A 19,469-nucleotide genomic window follows, 5' to 3' on the forward strand; every position below is an offset into this window, starting at 1 on the left:
AAATCAACAACTCTCCTAGATTCAACAGAGAATTGTGGTCACAGGGCAAACTAATACCCCCTAAATTGAGGAGACAGACATGCGAATACAGAGAATCACAACTTACTGGAGCAGAAACCCACAAGCACAACCCTTTTCCAGAACCAGTGCTGGGGTAGGAAAATCTGAACTGTAATTGACAAATTGCTGGGGGCCTGGTGAGGACAAGTCTGAGAGTTAATAACTCCAGGGAGGCCCAGTCTTAGGGGAGTGCGCACACACTTTTATGAGTTTTACCTCCAGGAGCTCCACCAAGTTCTCTCAGAGAAAATGGGAGAAAAGCCCCCTCATGCTGCTGGCAGGGCGAGGGGAAAGGAACCATTTTGAAATACATCAGAGTGCTCTATTCTTAACAAGGTCTGCCCTCAGGAGAAACTCATCAACCAGAGCCTAACTTACTGGGGTGTTAATGGAGCCCAACAGTACTGGAGGAAGGGAAAAACCCAACTCCAGACCCCTGTAGCCCTCCTGTCCCACCTAAGGAGGAGAACAACAGAGGTACTTGTGAAGGTCAAGTTCAAGGGCACAAGTTCACTCAAGTTGTACTCCTCTGAGTATGTGTTTTCTTATGGAAATCTGTTTCATTGTCTTTGCATTAAAATTTTGTTTTAATAGTTCACACGAGAAGGCAGTAAACAAAAACAGTGACCATCCAGAAACACCTCAGAGAGAAGGAAAAATGTTGGTATAATCGACAAAGTGATTGATGAAGAAACTTTAAACATAATTGTACTTAACCAAGAAATCCATTTGCCACCCCTCACCCTAAAGGGACAAGTGCTCAGGACAATAGTCTCTCCCGGCTCTGAGCTTCCCTTGACACTAACTTTGAATTGTTGTCCAGATCCTGGGAGATGTCGTCCACCAGCTCGCTCTCGGAGGACTCGTGGGCCATGGACTTGTAGAGCTTACAGGCCACCAGGGCCTTGGCCATGCTCTCCTCGCCTCGCTGCCACAGGAAGACGGCCATTTTTTGGCGTTTCATCAGAACAGCCCACACCATCAGCTCATGGAAGGGGTACTGGAAACGGCTCACAGTAGGATCGTCCACATCGATGTCGATCTCTTCCTCCTTTTTCTTCTTTTTCTTTTTCTTCCCTTTTGCTGGAGGCTCATCATCCTGAGAGGAGACAAGCATATTTGTCACGGTTCTGCCGTGAATGTGCAGCAAAGTGTTTCAGGACTACTGGAAAAAGGAAAACCTTTCTGTCAGAGGTAATACAGAGTTTCCTTGAGTACATCTGTTTCCACCCAGAATATTAATTCTTTTGAAAAGATGCACATATTTATTATGATAAGTAGACCAACTAAAACCAAGTGAACTGAAAAGGCACACTACTGTTTGAAGACCTTATACCCCTGGGTTAGCAATTTTTTTCAGAAGCCTTTAAAGATGGAGGAGATGCTGCAAAACTGAAAAACAGGACAGACAAATACAAATAGCACCATGGGAGAGAAAAAGCCCACAGTTTATTTGCTGCAGGAAGTCTCCCAATATCAACGCTCATTTGCCAGACACAGCTGAACCAAAGATTAATAAGAAAAATGTAAGAGGGGATAGAGAAAAATGTCTTAGATTTCCCAGCCGATGGTTTAAGGAACAAATGTTCCCTTTTGAATGAGCTTTGTCCTTTGATGCATGTGGTACAAGCGAAGGCCAACCTTTCCCGTCTCCGACAGCGATTATGAGGCTGAGAGGTTTGAGGGTGAAACGTGGGAGCATCATGGAAACGTGTGGGGCTTAGAGTATTCCAGGTTGAGACTTCAGTGCTCAATGGAATGATAGAAATGGATATTGGTTCTTTTGCAAACAGCTTTCCCACCAATTATCTACTTTTATTTTTACAACAACTCTGAGAAGTTGTGAATTTCTTCCATTCCCTCAGATGAGAAAGTTGTGGCCCAAAGTCTGAATAATTTGCCCACATCCACACAGCTGGAATGACTGGGGCCTGGGGGATCCTGGCTCTCCAATTTCTATCACATGTTATTCATGACTGACTCAATTTTTGCAACCTCATAATGAGTTGTTATAACATTTTTATTGAAACTATTTTATCTTGCCTCAGATTTAATTTAATTTTTTTTTTTTTTTGGTGAAGAAGATTGGCCCCGAGCTAACATCTGTTGCCAATTTTCCTCTTCTTGCTTGAGGAAGATTGTCCCTGGGCTAACATCTGTGCCAATCTTCCTCTGTTTTCTATATGAGATGCTGCCACAGCATGGCTTGATGAGCGGTATGTAGGTCCACACCCAGGATCTGAACCTGCGAACCCTGGGCCACCAAAGCAGAGTATGAGAATTTAACCACGATGCCACTGGGCTGTCTTCTTAACTGTTTTTGTTTTAATTTTGTAATTTGTCATAGTAAAACTACAGTTACAGTAATTTAGGGAAGGTTGTTCTACATAAATTAAAAATTGACATTATAGAAATTTAAAAATAAACATAGCTTTATTTTCAATAATATATCAAATCAGGGGCCAGCCTGGTGGTGCAGCAGTTAAGTTCGCACATTCTGCTCTGGCGGCCTGAGGTTCGCCCGTTCGGATCCTGGGTGCGGACCTACGCACTGCTTGTCAAGCCATGCTGTGGTAGGCGTCCGACATATAAAGTAGAGGAAGATGGGCATGGATGTTAGCTCAGGGCCAGTCTTCCTCAGCAAAAAGAGGAGGATTGGCAGCAGATGTTAGCTCAGGGCTAATCTTCCTCAAAAAAAAAAAAAAGAATATATCAAATCAAATCAAAATCCGCTAATGGCTAGTGAAAATTTTTATTGAAATGTTAATTGTATGAAACTTCTCTTAAAATACTTTTAAGATTGCTAGAGAGAGAATAAAACAAACAAGGGGCTAATTTCCCTAAAATGCAAAGAACTGCCACAAATCAATAAGAAAAAGAGAAACAACCCAATAAAGCATCAAAAGATGTGAAATGAAAGTGTAAAGAGAAATTGACCCATCTACAATCATAGTAAGAGTCTCTGAGCACACCTCACTTAGAAACAAACTTGAAAAAATTAGTAAATAGAGAAGCAAATTGAATAACATAAACACCAAGTTTGTTCTGACAGATAAATGTGAGAATTGTACCCAACAGCTGAGAGCATGCATGAGAATACATGAGAATACACAAAAACACATGGATCATTAATCAAAGCCCACCAGGCGTTAAACCCCAATTCCTTTGAGATGTTTTATCTCAACAAAATTCTAGATATTAGAAATCACGTAGTCTAGGAATCATGTAGTCATGGAATAAAACTGTAAGTCAGTAGGATTACAACAACAACAACAATCTATATCTGGAAAATTTAAAATATACTTATAGATAACTCTTGGATTAAAGAGGAAATTATAAACTATTTACAAATGAATGGCAATGAAGGTTCTACTTACCCAACCCTGTGGGATATCATGAAAACAATGCCCAGAGAAAAAGATATACCTTTCATGCATTTATTGGAATACAGGGAAGACTGAAAATGAGCACACTTCACTTTCAAATGAGTCAATAAAAATAATCCAGTAACTCTATAGAAAGTATATGGAAGGAATGAATAAGACAGATAATTAAGCAAAATAAGTCAGATGGAGAAAGACAAATGCTGTATGATTTCATTCATATGTGGAAGTTAAAACAAACAAACAAACAAACACATAGATACAACAGAGAACAGATTGGTGGTTACCAGAGGAAAAGGGGGCGGGCGGGAGGGTGAAAGGGGTAAAGGGCACATGTGTGCAGTGACAGATGGTAACTAGACTTTTGGTGGTGAACACAACGTAGTCTATACAGAATTCAAAATATAATGATATACACCTGAAATTTATATAATGTTATAAACTGATTTTACCTCAAAAAACAAACAAAAAATCCAGGAGCAAGGAAGGAGAATAAAAGGGTTTTCTACTAAAAATAAATAAATAAAACAGATATTAATAAAATAGAAAACAGAAAAAAGAAAAGTTGCTTGATAAAGCAAAAATACCAAATATGTAGGCAAGTTTGGTTAAGAAAAAAAGAAAGAAGATACAAATTTTTAAAAAATTGGAAGAAGAAAGGGCACACAACTAAGATATTGTGAAGATTGAAAAAAATAGACTGCTATAGAAAGATTTATAACAATCAACTTGAAAGTCTAGATGAAATAAACTATTTTCTAGGAAAATATAAATGACCAAAGTTGAATAGAGAAAATGGAAAGCTTGAGTGGACTCATAAACGTTATTATAAAGGTAGTGAAAGATACACCTCTAAAAAAGAGCAGTGGGACCTGGTTATTTTGCAGGAGAACCTTCACTCAATAGATAAGCCCTATATGACATAAAGAATTGAGAGAATAGGAAAGTATGGAAAGCTCCACATCATAACCCTTACAGGACCACAACTCCATCAACTCTGATGCGACAATGCTAAAGGTCAGTCTTAATTGTGAACACAGAATCAAACCTTCTACCTTGAATCCATACAGAAATTGGGATGATATTTAACTCATCAATGTATTTAAGAAGAATCTTTACAATACTCAATCTCAATGTTATGTGTTATGGTATTTCTTCCATTCATTTGTATATTTTTATGTCTAGTGCTTTGGTCTTAGGGTTCCTTGTTAAGGTAATTTCTAGGGACTTTTGTCCTATGGTAAGGGAACTACAGTTGATTTTCATGGGTTTTCTAGATACGAAATATTTTTTGTGGATAATCGTTTTCTCCCTTTTTTAGGTATTTTTTTTAATGTTTATTTTTTCATGTGGTACAATTTCCAGAACAGTTTTAAAAGCTAATGGGGATAATTATGATGCCGATGATAATGGGTGTGCTTGTCTTGTTCTTGATTTTAATAGAAATGACTCCAGTGTGCCACTGCTCCGTAACAGGTTTCCTCTTATTACAAGGTATACGTGTATTTTAATCACATCAGAGAGTATGTTGATTTTATAATTTATTTTATTTTATTTCTTTCTAGTAACCTAACTTTTGAAAAAAGTTAAAGAATTACATTTTTTCAATTCCTCTTTAGTATCTATTGAAAAATGATCACATCATACTGTTTTCCTTCTTTGACTTATTGATATGACACGCTATATTACAGACTTACTATATTACATTAGATTTGCATTCTCAGAGACTTTAATTACTTGTTTAGGACTTTAAAAATATTCCATTGAATTTCTTTTGGTGTTATTTATGATTTTTGCATATGTAAGTGGCATTATTCTCTAGTTTTTTTGTTTAATCTTTGTCTGCTTTTGAAACCATGGTTTTGCTAACTCCATAAAATGAATTGGGTAGCTTTTACCTCTTTTTAAAAAAATGCCTATGATCCTTTTATATAATTTAACTAAATCATCTAAGTAATTTGATGTGTAGTGTAGTGGATTTATTCATGAAAAACAAACTCCTTCAATTTTATGTTAAACAAACATAAAATGAAGAGGGCTACATAGATTTGGCCAAGATGTCACAGGTCTATTGAAAACAAATCCTACTTACTTCCATCCCCAGAAGTTTAAGGGCTTTAGGCTGCGTAATGAAAGGAGAGAAAAAAATCAAATTACTCAGATAACTAATGTTAGTAGCACAGTAGTAGTATTGTTAGCAGGAGACATAACAGTAGATTAAAAAGTACTTCTTATTAACACTTATGGACAATATTCCAGGAAAAGAAATGCTTTAATATGGAAACTCTGCATCTGTCAGCTGAAGTCAGTTGAGGAGAAAGACGTGCAGACACATGCCCCTCAATCCAGGAGGAACCAAAGAAGGTCCCTAACAGAAATGCAGACACAGAGCTGCAGGGCTTCTAAGTCCAGGGAGAGAGAAGGGCTTCATGGAAGATCTGACATTTGAGTTGGACTTGTGATAAGCATGGAATTTTGATCAGAGGAAGACATGGCTGGCACAGCACTACAATTTGATTTTGGTGTAGGTACGTGGTCTCCCACGACAGGGTGGGGACACTGGTGGAAAGCCTCAGATGCCATGATAATGAGCTGGCGGTGATTCTTCAGGAAGTGGGGCACGCTGGGAGTTTTTAAGCAGGAAGTGCACTGTCATGTCCCTTGCTTTAGAAGATGAGGGTCGTTACGGTGGTAGGTAGGGTGGATTGGAGAGGGCAGAGACAAATGAGGCCAGGAGGAGGGCTTTTGTAGACAAAGGACAGAAGGCAGATGCAATGGATGGGCTGAGTGCCCAGTTTGCTAAGGGGTGAAGGAGAGTGGCTCCGGGTGAAGGCTGGGCTTCTGCAGGGACGGTGAGGCCTCACACCTGAGTCGCTGCAGGAGGAAGGCTAGGTGTGCTTGGGGATGGGGTGAAGAGCCTGGCTTTGGATAGCCTGAGTTATTGGAAAGCACAGCAGGAACCACATATGATTCCAGAAAGCACGGAACACCACACGTTCACTTAGTTCTACCCTCTTGGGTCCAAACAAGTTGTTGTAAAGGGTCCGAAAGCTCTTCCGAGTATAGTTGCAGCGGTAGGCGCCTCCCATGAGGTACTCCAGCACGAGCCCTATGTCTATGAGGCTGATGTGGTAGTCGGGAGGAAGGTTGCCCTGTAAGAAGAGAAGCTGTCTCAGACCCGGTGGGAATGCCTTGGCAGTGCGGACTTCATCACACCTCAGGCATAGCGGTCATTCCTGGACACAACTTGGGCGTTAGTGTAAGGGACAGGCATTAAACAGTATTCAGTCTATTACCATGTGATTGCAGGAGATGATGGGTTAAGCTATGCTTCAGAAAATGGGTTAAAGTTTCCCAATGAGAAGGGTTAGAAACCCCTGAGGCTGTGGGTACAGGACTGCGCTTGTTCGTGGGCTCGTACAGAATGGCCTGTAGTAGGCATGTATCAACATAAAACTGGGGTGAGACTGCCTTTGTAAGAGCAGGTCACAGGTCAGTTTTGATGAGAAGGTGCTGTGATAGCTGCTGGCAGGGGAGAAGCCGCCTCCAGGGGGCTGGAATCCAGATTTCTTGTGGAAGGAGGAAGCGACCGGTGAAACCGGCAGGAGGAATGCACAGGAGGCAGTGGGAGAACAGAATATCTCTGGGGCTGGGACTTTTCCAGTGGAATTTCTGCATGATGCCCTGTGACTTTCTGGGGGACCCCTCAGATTTCAGGAAGAACACAAACACCACAAACTATGTGGTGTGGCTGGGAGGCACCGAAGGGGCAGAGTTTTGCAAGAAAATGGAAGAGGGTATGTTGAGACAAAGTCAGCGTGTAGGCAGAGAGGAAAAGTGCTACTAGAGGCTATCCGTGCATTTGTAAGCCAGTCATTCACGTCCCTGGCAGCTAACTTATCCAGAAGGCAGCACTGACCGGTTGATTATGAGGATTCTTTGCTGTGTGCTATGTATTTCTCGGTTCATTTTACATGGCTGAAATGATGGTGGTAACCTGGGGTCCACGGCGTGGAGATTACAAATTCCAGATGTCTTCCCTTTACAATAGGGCTGGCTACATTTACTAAATCCTTCACCCAGGCATAAAGTGTGTGTTCAGCCCCTATTGTGATCCTTGACCCTGTAGGGGATTCCATGCGCCGAGACAAGGGGACACAGCCCTGCTCTGAGAGAGCTTGCTGTTTCCCGGGAAAGGGGCAAAGCTACAAACAGCCTTGATGCAGCAGCATGTTTGGCCCCTAGCTCTACGTGGATGGGCAGATGGGAGGGTGAGAAAGGGCTTCCTAGAGAACACGACACCCAAGGTAGCTGGGAGCAGGTGGAGAAGGGACTGTGGGCACCAGGAGGAAGTGCACTGCGGACGTGGCCCTGGGACAGAACATGCGCTCTGCTCCTCTGCAATGTGGGTCTGCATGGTTAGTGTGCCCTGTGCTGGAGACATGATGGGAAAGAGGAGGAGACCTGGACAGGGCCAGGGCCATTACAGAGCAAGTGTCTTGGGAGGAGCTTGACCTTCACAAGGCCTTGGAGGATTTTGAGTCAGGGAGTCTTGTGACTGTGGCCGGACCGTGGGAGGGAGTGGGACTGGAGGATTATGGAAGCCATTTAGTGAGAGTGGTTGGGTCTGAACTTGGGTAGCTGTAGCTTTTGAATGTTCGCACTTCCTAATCCAAGAAATCTGGGAAATCAGATTCCTTGTGTAGAAAGAAAGGGCACTGATCCCTTTTGGTTCCCAGATCCACTGATTCTGTTCTGATCCACTGGATGTCCCCGGAAGCCAAATTCTCATATTATTAGAATGATCTATGTGTGTGAAATATGACCAGACTATCTAGGACTCTGACTAAAAACCCTGTTCTCTCATTTGAGTTATTTTCTCTCGCTCAGAATGTGAATGCACGCTCCACACTTTGCATGCCAGGAACTGCATTCTGGGGAAATGAATCACTCTGACTTAATCCTCTAGCCTGTGGCGACCCAACTCAAGAAATGCCAGGACAGAACAGCAAGCTAATGAGACCCTGCAAGAGCACAGGCTGTGAGAAGTCAGTGCAGTGGAAAGTGGGGAAACATCTGTCCCCCACTAATGAGGGAAGAGCGAGGGCCAAGAACAACTGCTTCTATCCACAGAACACAGAGAATGACATGAGGCATGTCCTGCTGCTACTTCTGGAAGGAGGCACAGTGAAGCAGCAAGGCAGGTCTTAAAGTAGACAGGGAACAGAAGGCTGCACTGACAGATGGCAGCTCCGGTCAGCTAAGGCGAGCCCTCCCTGGCGGCTGCCCCGCCTCGGTAATGGGGCCAACCCATAATCAACAGTCGGTCAGCACCAGTCTATCATGTGTGGGGATGAACACTACACTTAAAGAAGTTTTTCTCTTTAGTTTTAAGTAAACTCTTTTTATGGAGAGAGGAATTCATTATTTCCTGTGCCTCCAATAATAAGACAACACATTCTGGAAATTTAAAAATAGCTTTAGAAAATGTCTTACCAATAGGTCAGGATTATAAAACAGCAGACTGACCTTTTTCACATCTCTCACCAGCAAATGAAGTGTGTTTGGTGGACCCAGCCTCTGAAAGGGAAGCATTCAGCCATATTAAATATGTTTTTCTCTTCAATTCTTGGAGCAAAATCTTACCCTACTGTGTAAAATTAGTGAGTTACGAAAACTGGAAGGTAACCCCCTCTCAACCTGTTTCTTTTACAGGATAGGACTGGTCATGGTTAAAAAGTTTCCAACGCATGAAAAAATATGTTAAATACTTTCTATTGAATTAATTTAAAGAGCTTCTTATGATATACAGTATTATGTTTAAAATTAACCAACAAGTTTTAGCAAGCAACTGCTGAAGACCATTTCTGCTACTTAAAATTTTAGAATGGGGAAGAAAATAAAATTCTTATGGTATTAATAAAAAGCCAAGAGGATTTCCAAACACTTCCATTCTAATACAGTGGAGATGTTTGCTGTGAAAACTTACTTCTACGTTTTTCACCAAAGCCACATAAAAAAGTGAGGGTCCCGAGGAACAAATGTCTGCTCTCCCAGGTAACTTTTCACTCTGCTGATGATTTGGGAAGCTAGATTCTCTCTTGGCATAAACTAGTCCTCATATATCACACCCAAGTTAATACCACTCCAGAAGGGAGCATCCGGCTAGGCCTGGCGGTAGTTATAAGAACTTGAACATAAACTGTGGCCAGCGGCAGGTGAGAATAGCTGCCTGCCGTAAATGATGGCCCTCCCGGCTGAAATCGTGTTCCAATGATTCTATGCTCATCTGAGCACATGTATGCATAATACCCACCAGTGATAAATATATTCAGATGGCTAGCCCCCCTCTGCCTTCCCTCCTCTAGAACGCTCACTGTGTTATAAAGCTCTTCCAGCCTTGGAATGGTAAGAAAGTGTTGCATGTTCACTCCATTTTCAATCAGGAGCTTCACAAAGTCGACTCGATCTAAGACCAAAGCGTCCAGCATGGCTTGCTCCAGAGCATTCACCTGCACCAACCAAGGAGAGGGAGCCCGTGAGTGGCCCCTCAAAGGGACACTAGGCAGGAGCAGACTGGAAACATTTCAGACAGCGTATCTCCCAGATCCCAGAGTATTCTGAACGTGGTTCTCTTTGCTCTTTGTCTTGAGTAAACATGCCCAGTCTCCCCTCTCCTTTCTTCTAAGTTTGGCCCCTACATGTCCTATTAAAGTATCGAGTTCGTAAATGACTTTCTCCTTTTTCAAACAAATTGAAGAGGATTCAAAGTTACCACCAAACTGGCATTGCTCCTCCAGTTTCCAGTTTTGTTTTTTTGTTTTAATTAAAATAGTTTATTAGTTTTTCTTTTAATATAAACACGAGAAAGAAAAACTACATACATTGTAGTATTCTTTTCAAAATAAAACTGCAATCAGTACTTGAATCACCAAGCTCTGATCTCTGTAAACAACATTTATTGAGTTGGTAGATTGTAGTATTTTATATAATATTATTTTTCATCTATGTCCCTGTCCTTTAAAAATGATGGAAGCTGCCACACTCAATATAGTGTGAAGCCTTGCTGGAGAGAGCAACTTGAGAGAGTTTGTTTCCTTGACTGAGAATTGCCTTCATGGTAGGCTGGGACCCCGTGGGCATGCAGCATGCCACCAGGGTGAGTGACTGTGACAATGCCAGTCGCATGTCACTGCAGAGGCCCAGTGCCCTGTCTTGCCTGTGTCCTGACAGCACCAAGGCCAGGAACCCCCGTGCAATGTGTGAGTCCAGCCTCCCAGCCCGGACAATTGCTGTTACATCTATACACCCAACCACCACATCTTTAAAAAGGTTTTGTTCCCTGAACTACATTTATTTGGTTGTAGTTGGTTTGTTTCCCATAGTTTGACACATCAAGCATCCACATGGCTGCCGGGCAGAGAAAGCCGCTGCTGAGCAAGATGACCCGGGCCTCCTGTCTGAGTGGCTTCATTTCCCCAAACGCAGGAACATTTGGCGTTTGTGGCAAGCTGACAGGCGCATCAGAGCAAACATGCAGTTGCTGTTTGAAATGTTGACACCGTCCCCGCTGATGCTTTACCACTGCCTCGGGGGCCTCTGGGCCTCCCTCCTGTGGGGCTGAAGCAAGGGCAACCAGAGCTGCCCCTTCCCCTGGAGGAAGAGGGTGACGGATCCGTGATCTCCATGATCCCAAGCAATGGGACGAGGGCTTTCCACATACCCAGTTCAGCAGCTCGATCTTCCGGGGATCAGTTTCTTCCTCCACCTCCTCTTTCACTTTCCCTTTCTTCTTCCCTTTTCCTTTTCCTCTTCCCGCCTTGGTGGTCGCTGTGGGCGGCTTCTTCTCCTTCTCTGTGGCCTTGCTATCCGTCGGGGGGGCCAGGCTTCCCAGGGGCTGCAGTCCACCGCAAGCAGAATCAGGAAAAGGTGTTAAAGCTGTGCCTTCTCCCAAGACAAGCGTATTAACCCCCCATTTCTGCATGCACACAGGCACCCCCCCATACACGTGAGCACATATGTGCACATACACTCATGTGAATGTGAGCGCACGCAAACACTCACACGCACACACGCTCAGTGACCTCAGGCCTGGCTGTCTGCTGGAGAAGGCCCTGATATTGTGAACACTGTTACTTAAGTGCTTGATGAAATGCATTTATGTTCTTAAAGTGGCTGGCATTTTGATTGATGCAAGTTTTTGCCCAGAAGAAAGGGTGCTGAGAGCTAAGTTCAATGGCGCCAACAAGAAGTGCCTATGGTTGCTAACGGAAACAGGAGAGAACGATTGTGAAGGGGTCAGAGACAACGAGTGTACCTGTATATGCCTGTTTGGGCAGAAGTGTGAGGTGGGCTTATCGGTGGGTAAAGAAGATGCCCTGGATGTCCCTGACATGTACACGTGTGGGAGCAGGCTGGATGCACCAAGGGAAGAGTGTGCTCTGCTCAGAACGGGAGCGAGCGCAGAACTGGGCCCTGGCCCCTGGGCCTTGTCTCCTGGTTGACTGGAGAACATGGGAGGAGATGGACCTGGTGCAGACACAGAGACACTGACGTTGAAACAACCTTAACCCCTATCTTGCCAGGCTTGCCCTCTCCTCTGGCCAAACTCTTCTGGTGAGTTGCGTGCACGCAGAGTCTCCATTCCCTCCCTTCCCCCCTCTCCTCCACGAGCTCTGCTGCTTCTTCCCTTCTGTCCACGGCTCTGGCTGTGGTCACTGATCGCTGTGCTGGTGCCACCTCATGTACATTTCTTAGTCCTCCTCAGGATCAATTCTCAACGCGTCTGACTCCTGCCTGCTTCCTCCTCAAGCCTCTTCTCACAGCTTCTCAGATGCCAAACACCGTGGTTTTCCTGTCTGGCCACTGCTTCTCAGCACAGGCTTTAAATGTCATGACTCCTAAGGCTCCATTCTCAGCCGCCTTCCCTTCTACTCTACTGTCCCTCAGCAACCTCAGCGAGGCCCACACCTCCAGCCCCACTGGTTTGCACATGACCTCTCCTTTCTAGCTCCAGCCCATCTCTCTCCCCAGCGTTCCTCTGCCTACTCAGCACCTCCACTCGGATGTCTCAAAGACTCTTTCAGCTCATGATGTCCAAAACCACACTCAGAACCTTCCCTCCAACTGATTCCTCTTCCAGTGTCCCTTATCTCAGTGAAGTGGTGAGCCAGAGAACTGGAGCTCATGGCTGACATCTCGCTCGCCCCACTGCCCTCCTTCATGATTAATCCATCCCTAAGTGCAGTCATGTTTCGTGCTAAATATCGCTTAGTGCTTTCCAATTCTTGCCTTCTCCTTTGCCTGCACTCTAGTCCAAGGTGCTGTCTCTCACCTGAATTAGTTCAATAGTCTATTATCAGGACTTTTCTCATCTGCCATTGCACCCACTCAGTTCATTTTTCCCGGTAAGTCCAGAACAATCTTTAAATATATACATGGAACGATGTAACTCTCCTGCCTAAAATCCTTAAGTAGGGCAGGGCAGAGATTGCATTGAGGGCAGTGTACATATTTGTGTGGGTCCTGGTCCACATAGAGATGTGGAGGAAAATGTGTCCTGGCTGACTTCTCATGCAGATAAGAGCATTATGGTCCTGAGAGAAAAAGTCACATGGCTTTCATCAAATGACGCTGGGAAAGCTGGATATCCACATGCAAAAGAAGGAAGTTGGACCCTTATCTAATGTCATATACAAAAATTAACTTGAAATGGATCAAAGAACTAAATGTATAAAACTTTTGGAAGGGAAGAAAAAGGCAAATCTTTATGACATTTAATATATAAGGCAAAAGCTTTATGATATTGGATTCGTCAATGATTTCTTGAGTATAACACCAAAAGCACAGGCAACACAAGAAAAACAAAGATGATTCAGACTTCATTAAAATTAAAAACTTTTGTACATCAAAAGACACCATCAGGGGCAAGCCTCGTGGCCTAGTGGTTGGGTGGGCTCCATTTCAGCCTGAGTTTGTGGGTTCAGAACCTGGGCACAGACCTACAGCACTCATCAGCCATGCTGTGGCAGTGACCCACATATAAAGCAGAGGAAGATTAGCACAGATGTTAGCTCAGGGCTAATCTTTCTCAAGCAAAAAAAGAGTAAGATTGATAATGGATGTTAGCTCAGGGTGGATCTTCCTCAGGAGAGGAAGGAAGCAGGGCAGGAAGGAAGGAAGGCAGGCACTATCAACAGAGTAAAGGCAACCCACAGAATGGGGAAAATATTTGCAAATCATATGTCTGATAAGAGATTAATATCCAGAATATATAGAGAACTCCTAAAACTCAACAACAGAAAAACAACCAACCTAGTTCAAAAATGGGCAAAGAACTTGAATAGACATTTCTCAAAATAATGTATACAAATGGCCAACAAGTACATGAAAAGATGCTCAACATCACAAATAATTAGAGAAATACAAATCAAAATCACAACGAGATACTATCTCACACCCATTAAGATGACTATTATAGAAAATCACAAGTGTTGGAGGAGATGTGGAGAAATTGGAAAACTTGTACACTGTTGTAGGGAATGTAAAATTGTGCAGCTGCTGTGGAGAAGTTTGGCAGTTCCTCAAAAAAATTAAACATAGAATTACTATACGATCCAGAAGTTCTGCTTTGGGGTATACACCCAAAAGAATTGAAAGAGGGTCTTGAAAGATGTTTGTACACCCATGTTCGTAGCAGCATTATTCACAATAGCCGAAACATAGAAGGAACCCATGTTGATCCATGGATGAATGGATAAGCAAAATGTGGTTTTTACATACAATGGAATATTATTCAGCGTTAAAAGGAAGGAAATTCTGACACATGCTACAACCTTGAGGACATTATGCTAAATAAAATAAGCCAGTCACAAAAGGACAAATACTGTATGATTCCACTTTTATGAAGTACCTACAGTAGTCAAATTCATAGCCACAGAAGTAGAAGGTAGTTTCTAGGGGCTAGAGGGAGAAGGGAACGGGGAGTTAAAATTTAATGGGTGCAGAGTTTCAGTTTTGCACGATGAAAAGTGTTCTGTGGATGGATGGTGGTGATGGTTGCACAACAATATGAATATACTTAATATTACTGAATGTACTCTTAAAAAAGTGGTTAAGATGGTAAATTTTATGTTAAATGTCCTTTACCACAATAAGAAAGTTGTGAAAACAAACAAACAAAAAACCAAAAAGTGATACAGCAATTTAAGGAAACAAAGTAGAAAGACTAGAAGGAAAAGCAAAAGTTGCCAGCCATCGTGTTGTGAAGACCTTCAAGCAGCCCTATGGAGAGTCCACGCTGGGGACGAGCTGAGGCCCTCAGCCAACAGCCAGCTTTAACTTGCCCACTACTGGGTGAGCCAGCCTGAAGTGGATCCTCCAGCCCCGGTCAAGCCTTCAAATGACTGCAGCCCTAGCCTACAGCTTGACTATGATCTTCTGAGAGCCCTGGAGCCTGAACTACCCAGCTATGCCATTCCAAAATTCCTGATCCACAGACACTGTGTGAGAAAATAAATGTCTATTGTTGCTTAAAAAAAGGAAAATCCTTAAGTGGACCCTCAAGCTCTTAGGACCCAGCCTTCTGTCCTCGGTCTTCAGGGCTCTGCAAGGCACAGCTCCTGGCTGGCTTGCAGCCTCCTCCCCAGTCACCCTCTTCTCACTCTGGGTTCCAGCCACACTAGCGTTTTTTCCCTCTTCAATCAATTACTTGAGAATATCCAGTTCTTTCTTGCCTCAGGCCCCTTGCACATGCTTATCTTTGCCCAGAAGGTGCTTGCCCTCACTCTTCACCACCAGCATTCATTCACCTGTCAGGTCTCAGTGTTAGTTCCACTTTTTCAGAAGGGTTTTCCCTGGTGCCTCAGTAAAAATTTGTTCCCCCATCCACCACATTCTCTCTCATGGAAATATGCGTGTTTCCTTCTTAACACTTACTACAATTTATAATTCTGTATTCATTTGTCTGATTACTTGTTTCTTGTCTGCCTCTCTCTTCCTGCCCACCCTCCCAACCCACGTCCACCCCAGTACCACACAGAGAGTTCTGTAAGGGCTGTGGCAGGTTTGTTTTATTCGCCTCTATGTCCCCAGAACCTAGAACAGGGCCTGGCATGCAGGAAGTGGTTGACCAATATTTGTTAAGTGAACATAAGTAAAAATATGTTTGTTTTTAAAGTTTGGTTTGATTAATGAAGGTCAAAGGAGAGATTAGTTCTATTGTTTGCTGCTGCTGAGCAAACAAGAAGCCGTAGAATCCTGCATCCTGTCTTTTGACTTCTGTCTTTGCCATCAGGGAGAATTGAAGGGTGGAAGAGATGGAGTCAGGCATCGTAAGAGAGTTCCTAGATGCTCAAACAAGTTCACCAACTCTGCCCTCACGGGTCACACCCTAGGGTTCTAAGAGCAGTGTTGGTGATCTTAGATGAGTAGCTTTGAGGCCAGCAGAGCCCTTGGTTCTGAGGAGGGGCTTCTGGGGCTGCCTGGAGGGAGGCAACCAATAGGGTGGGCTCAGCTCTCATCTCCTTTATATATTGGGGCTCTGCTCAAGATGCCATTTTTAGAAAGGGGCTCTTCTAACTAAAACACCTTGAAAACAACTATTCTGGAAGAATCACAGATAATTAGAGCGATGTGACAGACTGGAGAGAGGGTTCGGTGCTTGTGGCATTTGAGTAGGCTGAGAGGAAAATAAGATGGTAAGTATAATGGGTGACATAATTGGAACTTTTAAAATCTTGATAGGCTGACATTATTGACTGAATCTAGCAAGGCGAAATGTAGCAATGTCTCCCATCCAGGTCCACCTGGATTCAAAAACAGCTAAGCCCAGAAATGCTGGAGGAGGGAGATGAGGTTTAGCAGATGTGTGCATGACAAAACCCTTGAGAATTCCTGCAAACGGAAATGATATGAGTGAAAGATTATATATTGTTGCATTACCAGAAGTGTACCCCAGCACAAGGCAGGTGACAGTCCTGCTCTGGGATGCACTGGTGAGTTCACAGCTGATACAGGGTGTTAATTTGTGGAAACCACTCTTTTAAAAGGATGTGGGATGGCATGGCTCACATCTGGAGAGAGAAAGTTCCCCTTCACAACCTCAAATATGGGTTGAAAAATCACTTGTTGGGGGTGTTGTTCATAACAGTCCTTTATTATGCTTTTAAGTCCATGGGATCTGTAGTGATGTCCCTTCTTTCATTTCTGATATTAGTAATTTGTGTTGTCTCTCTTTTTTCTTAGTTAGCCTGGCTAGAGGTGTATTAATTTTATTGATCTTTTCGAAGAACTAGATTTTGTTTTTGTTTATTGTCTCTATTGATTTCTTGTTTTCAATGTCATTGGTTTCTGCTTTAGTTTGTATTCTAATATATGCATTCAATGCTAGGAATTTCCCTCTAAGCACTCCTTTTGCTGCATCCCACAAATTTTGATAAGTTGTATTTTCATTTAGTTAAAAACATTTAAAAATTTCTCCTGAGACTTCTTTGATCTATTTGCTATTTAGAAGTGTGATGAGTAAACTTGGGAAAAATTGCTTAACCTATTGAGGGTATCAATTGTTTTTCTAAACTATAAAATGAGGACAATCAGGCCTAGTTCAGAGCTGTGAAGACTGATCCAGTAATGCTCGTGTATGTGAACACATGGGGTAAAGCACAATGTATGATCCAAACATCAGGCATTATTACCAATTTTATGATTCATGTTCACAGTTTTACTGAGGACAGGCCCTATGTCCATACATGGAAGCCAAATAAATAGTTCTCACTCTAAAAAGTCAGTAGACTTTTCTATCTATTTCCAAAAGTCTCAGTGAGGCTAGCCAAGGTTTGTAGATTTTTGTCTTTAAAGTGGACAGCAGTCTTGATGTCCTCAGGCCTTGCTCCTGGATGTTCAGATTGAGTTTATGCTATTTCCCTTCAAAAATTATTAGTGTAACTTCTCATGATTCAATTTAAATAATCTTGCTACTAGTATGTATCAGACACTACTCTCTCTCTTTACTGGTGTTGTTTTTAATAAAACCCTTGAACAGAGGGTTTTGTTGGGACAGCTTTCTATTATATCAAGCTCTCCGTTATATCAAGAATTATAGAAAGACTTTAGATTCACAGGTACATAGTTAACTGAGCACTTCAACTATTAAAGACTTTGGAAGACTTTGGAGACCACATACTCCATTGTGGGGAGACAGAGAAAGTCTTTTGATGCCAGGCTGAGGTCTTCATCACGTGTTTCTTGCTTTCCCTCCTTCCCCATGGAAATGACAGCAGAGGCCTGGGAGAAAAAAAATCCATTTCAGGGAGCAGAGGCAGACCAGAGCTATTAACACACTTCTGGAAATACTAATGGGCAGTTAAAACCATGGAGAAGAAGCTGAAGCTCGAATGGGTAATGTGGAGGTAGCAGTAGAGGTGGGAACAGATTTTCAAAGAATGAGAGTTAAGTGTTGGCCAGAGAGTGTGGTGATTGGTGAAAGGATTGTCTACATAGCAGGAGACCACTATTCCCTTTTGTATATCAGCCACCACGCCAGTGGGTGGTGTAGAGCAACTGCATTCCTAGGCTTCACCCCAAGTCAGAAATTGGAAGAATGTCTGCTAAAGAATTGGGAGGGCCTGCCTAGCGAAGTCCAGAGCCTCAGCAGCCTATTTTAATCTGCATGTGGTGCAGCAAAGCTGTTCAGTGGATGCTCCCCTCTCCTAAATGGGGAATTCCTGGTCCCCTTCTCAGGGAGGAGAAAAATCTGTTGACAAAAATAGGCTTCCTATACTAATTAATCAGTTCCATTCCGCACTCTGAAATGTAGGTGTATGAGCAAGGATCTGCAATAGAAAAGGACAAAATGAACAATGGGAGCAGCAGAACAGGGAGAAAATAGAGATAATTCAGGAAACAGAAGAGAACTTTAAAAAATCCAATTTATGTTCTCAGATATTGTGTTTATGAGATGAAAATAGGACCAACTGGGAACAAGAAAGTTTTCTTAGATATTAAAAATGATTGCCTACAATAAAAATATAGTATAAAAGCTGAAGAAAAAGTTAAGGAGATTTCCAAAAACAAACAGCAAAATGACAGAGAGATGGAAATAAGAAAATGGAGGGTCAATCCAGGAGGATCAATATTTGCTTGACTAATAGGAATTCCAGATGGAGAGAAAGAAAGAAAATGAAGGATGAAATACTCAAAGAAGTGATAGAAGAAAATTTCACAGAGCTGAGGAAAGACTTGGGGCTGCAGCACAAAGAGGCCTTTGACAGCTGGGCAGAATGAATGGATACATGAGTGGCGATAAGGGCACTTGAGCTGATGTTCTCTGTACACTTCTCTTTTTGTTTGAAATTGAAGACATGTCCTTGTGAAATTTCTAAACACCAAAGATAAAGACCTCAAAAATACATCTAAGAGAAAACAGTGTTTCATTCATAATTGAAGGAGAATCATATGACAGACATGAGCCTTGTGTGTGGCAGACTTCTTCAAACTTGTGAAGACAAAGAGTGGTTATCGTCACACACAATGTTATGAAAAAATTACTTGAAGATATACTCTAGCAAAATGAAAAGGAATCTGACAGAGAGAAAGACATGGAGTGCAGGCGGCAATGGACTTGTCTCCGAGTGTACAGGGAGAGGATTTCTGAAGTCGATAGTTGTGCAGCTTTGAGAGCATCCAGAAAATCACAAGGCTTTGAAAGATTCTTCAAAAAGAAAGGGAATTCCACTCAACAGGCAGTAATAATTAAGAGAAAAAATAGTCTTAATGATGTGAAGACATATGCTAGGAAAATAAAAGAGAATTAATTTTAAGTGCAAGGAAAAGCAAATATGTATTCAAAGAAGGCATGGTCCAAATACGTAGGAAACTAAGGGGCCCACCCGGTGGTGCAGCACTTAAGTTCACACACTCCAGTTTGGCAGTCCAGGGTTTGCTGGCCTGATTCCTGGGCACGGACATATGCATCATTTATCAAGCCATGCTGTGGCAGGTGTCCCGCATATAAAATGGAGAAAGATG

At 42.7% G+C, this 19,469-nt stretch overlaps 1 protein-coding gene across 1 annotated transcript in view; it reads right to left on the reverse strand.

Moving 5' to 3' along the window:
* TRPM1 (transient receptor potential cation channel subfamily M member 1) overlaps positions 1-19,469 on the reverse strand; it is a 103,522-nt gene that overhangs the window by 41,538 nt on the left and 42,515 nt on the right. Inside the window, exons 12-17 of the mRNA XM_070496799.1 lie at positions 11,167-11,340; positions 9,821-9,955; positions 8,973-9,023; positions 6,455-6,595; positions 5,536-5,565; positions 867-1,159 (exon numbers count right to left, since the gene is read on the reverse strand). Of these exons, the coding sequence (XP_070352900.1) occupies positions 867-1,159; positions 5,536-5,565; positions 6,455-6,595; positions 8,973-9,023; positions 9,821-9,955; positions 11,167-11,340 (824 nt within the window). The remainder of the gene's footprint in view (positions 1-866; positions 1,160-5,535; positions 5,566-6,454; positions 6,596-8,972; positions 9,024-9,820; positions 9,956-11,166; positions 11,341-19,469) is intronic.

Source organism: Equus asinus, chromosome 2, assembly GCF_041296235.1.
Source record: "Equus asinus isolate D_3611 breed Donkey chromosome 2, EquAss-T2T_v2, whole genome shotgun sequence".
NCBI lineage: Eukaryota > Metazoa > Chordata > Mammalia > Perissodactyla > Equidae > Equus > Equus asinus.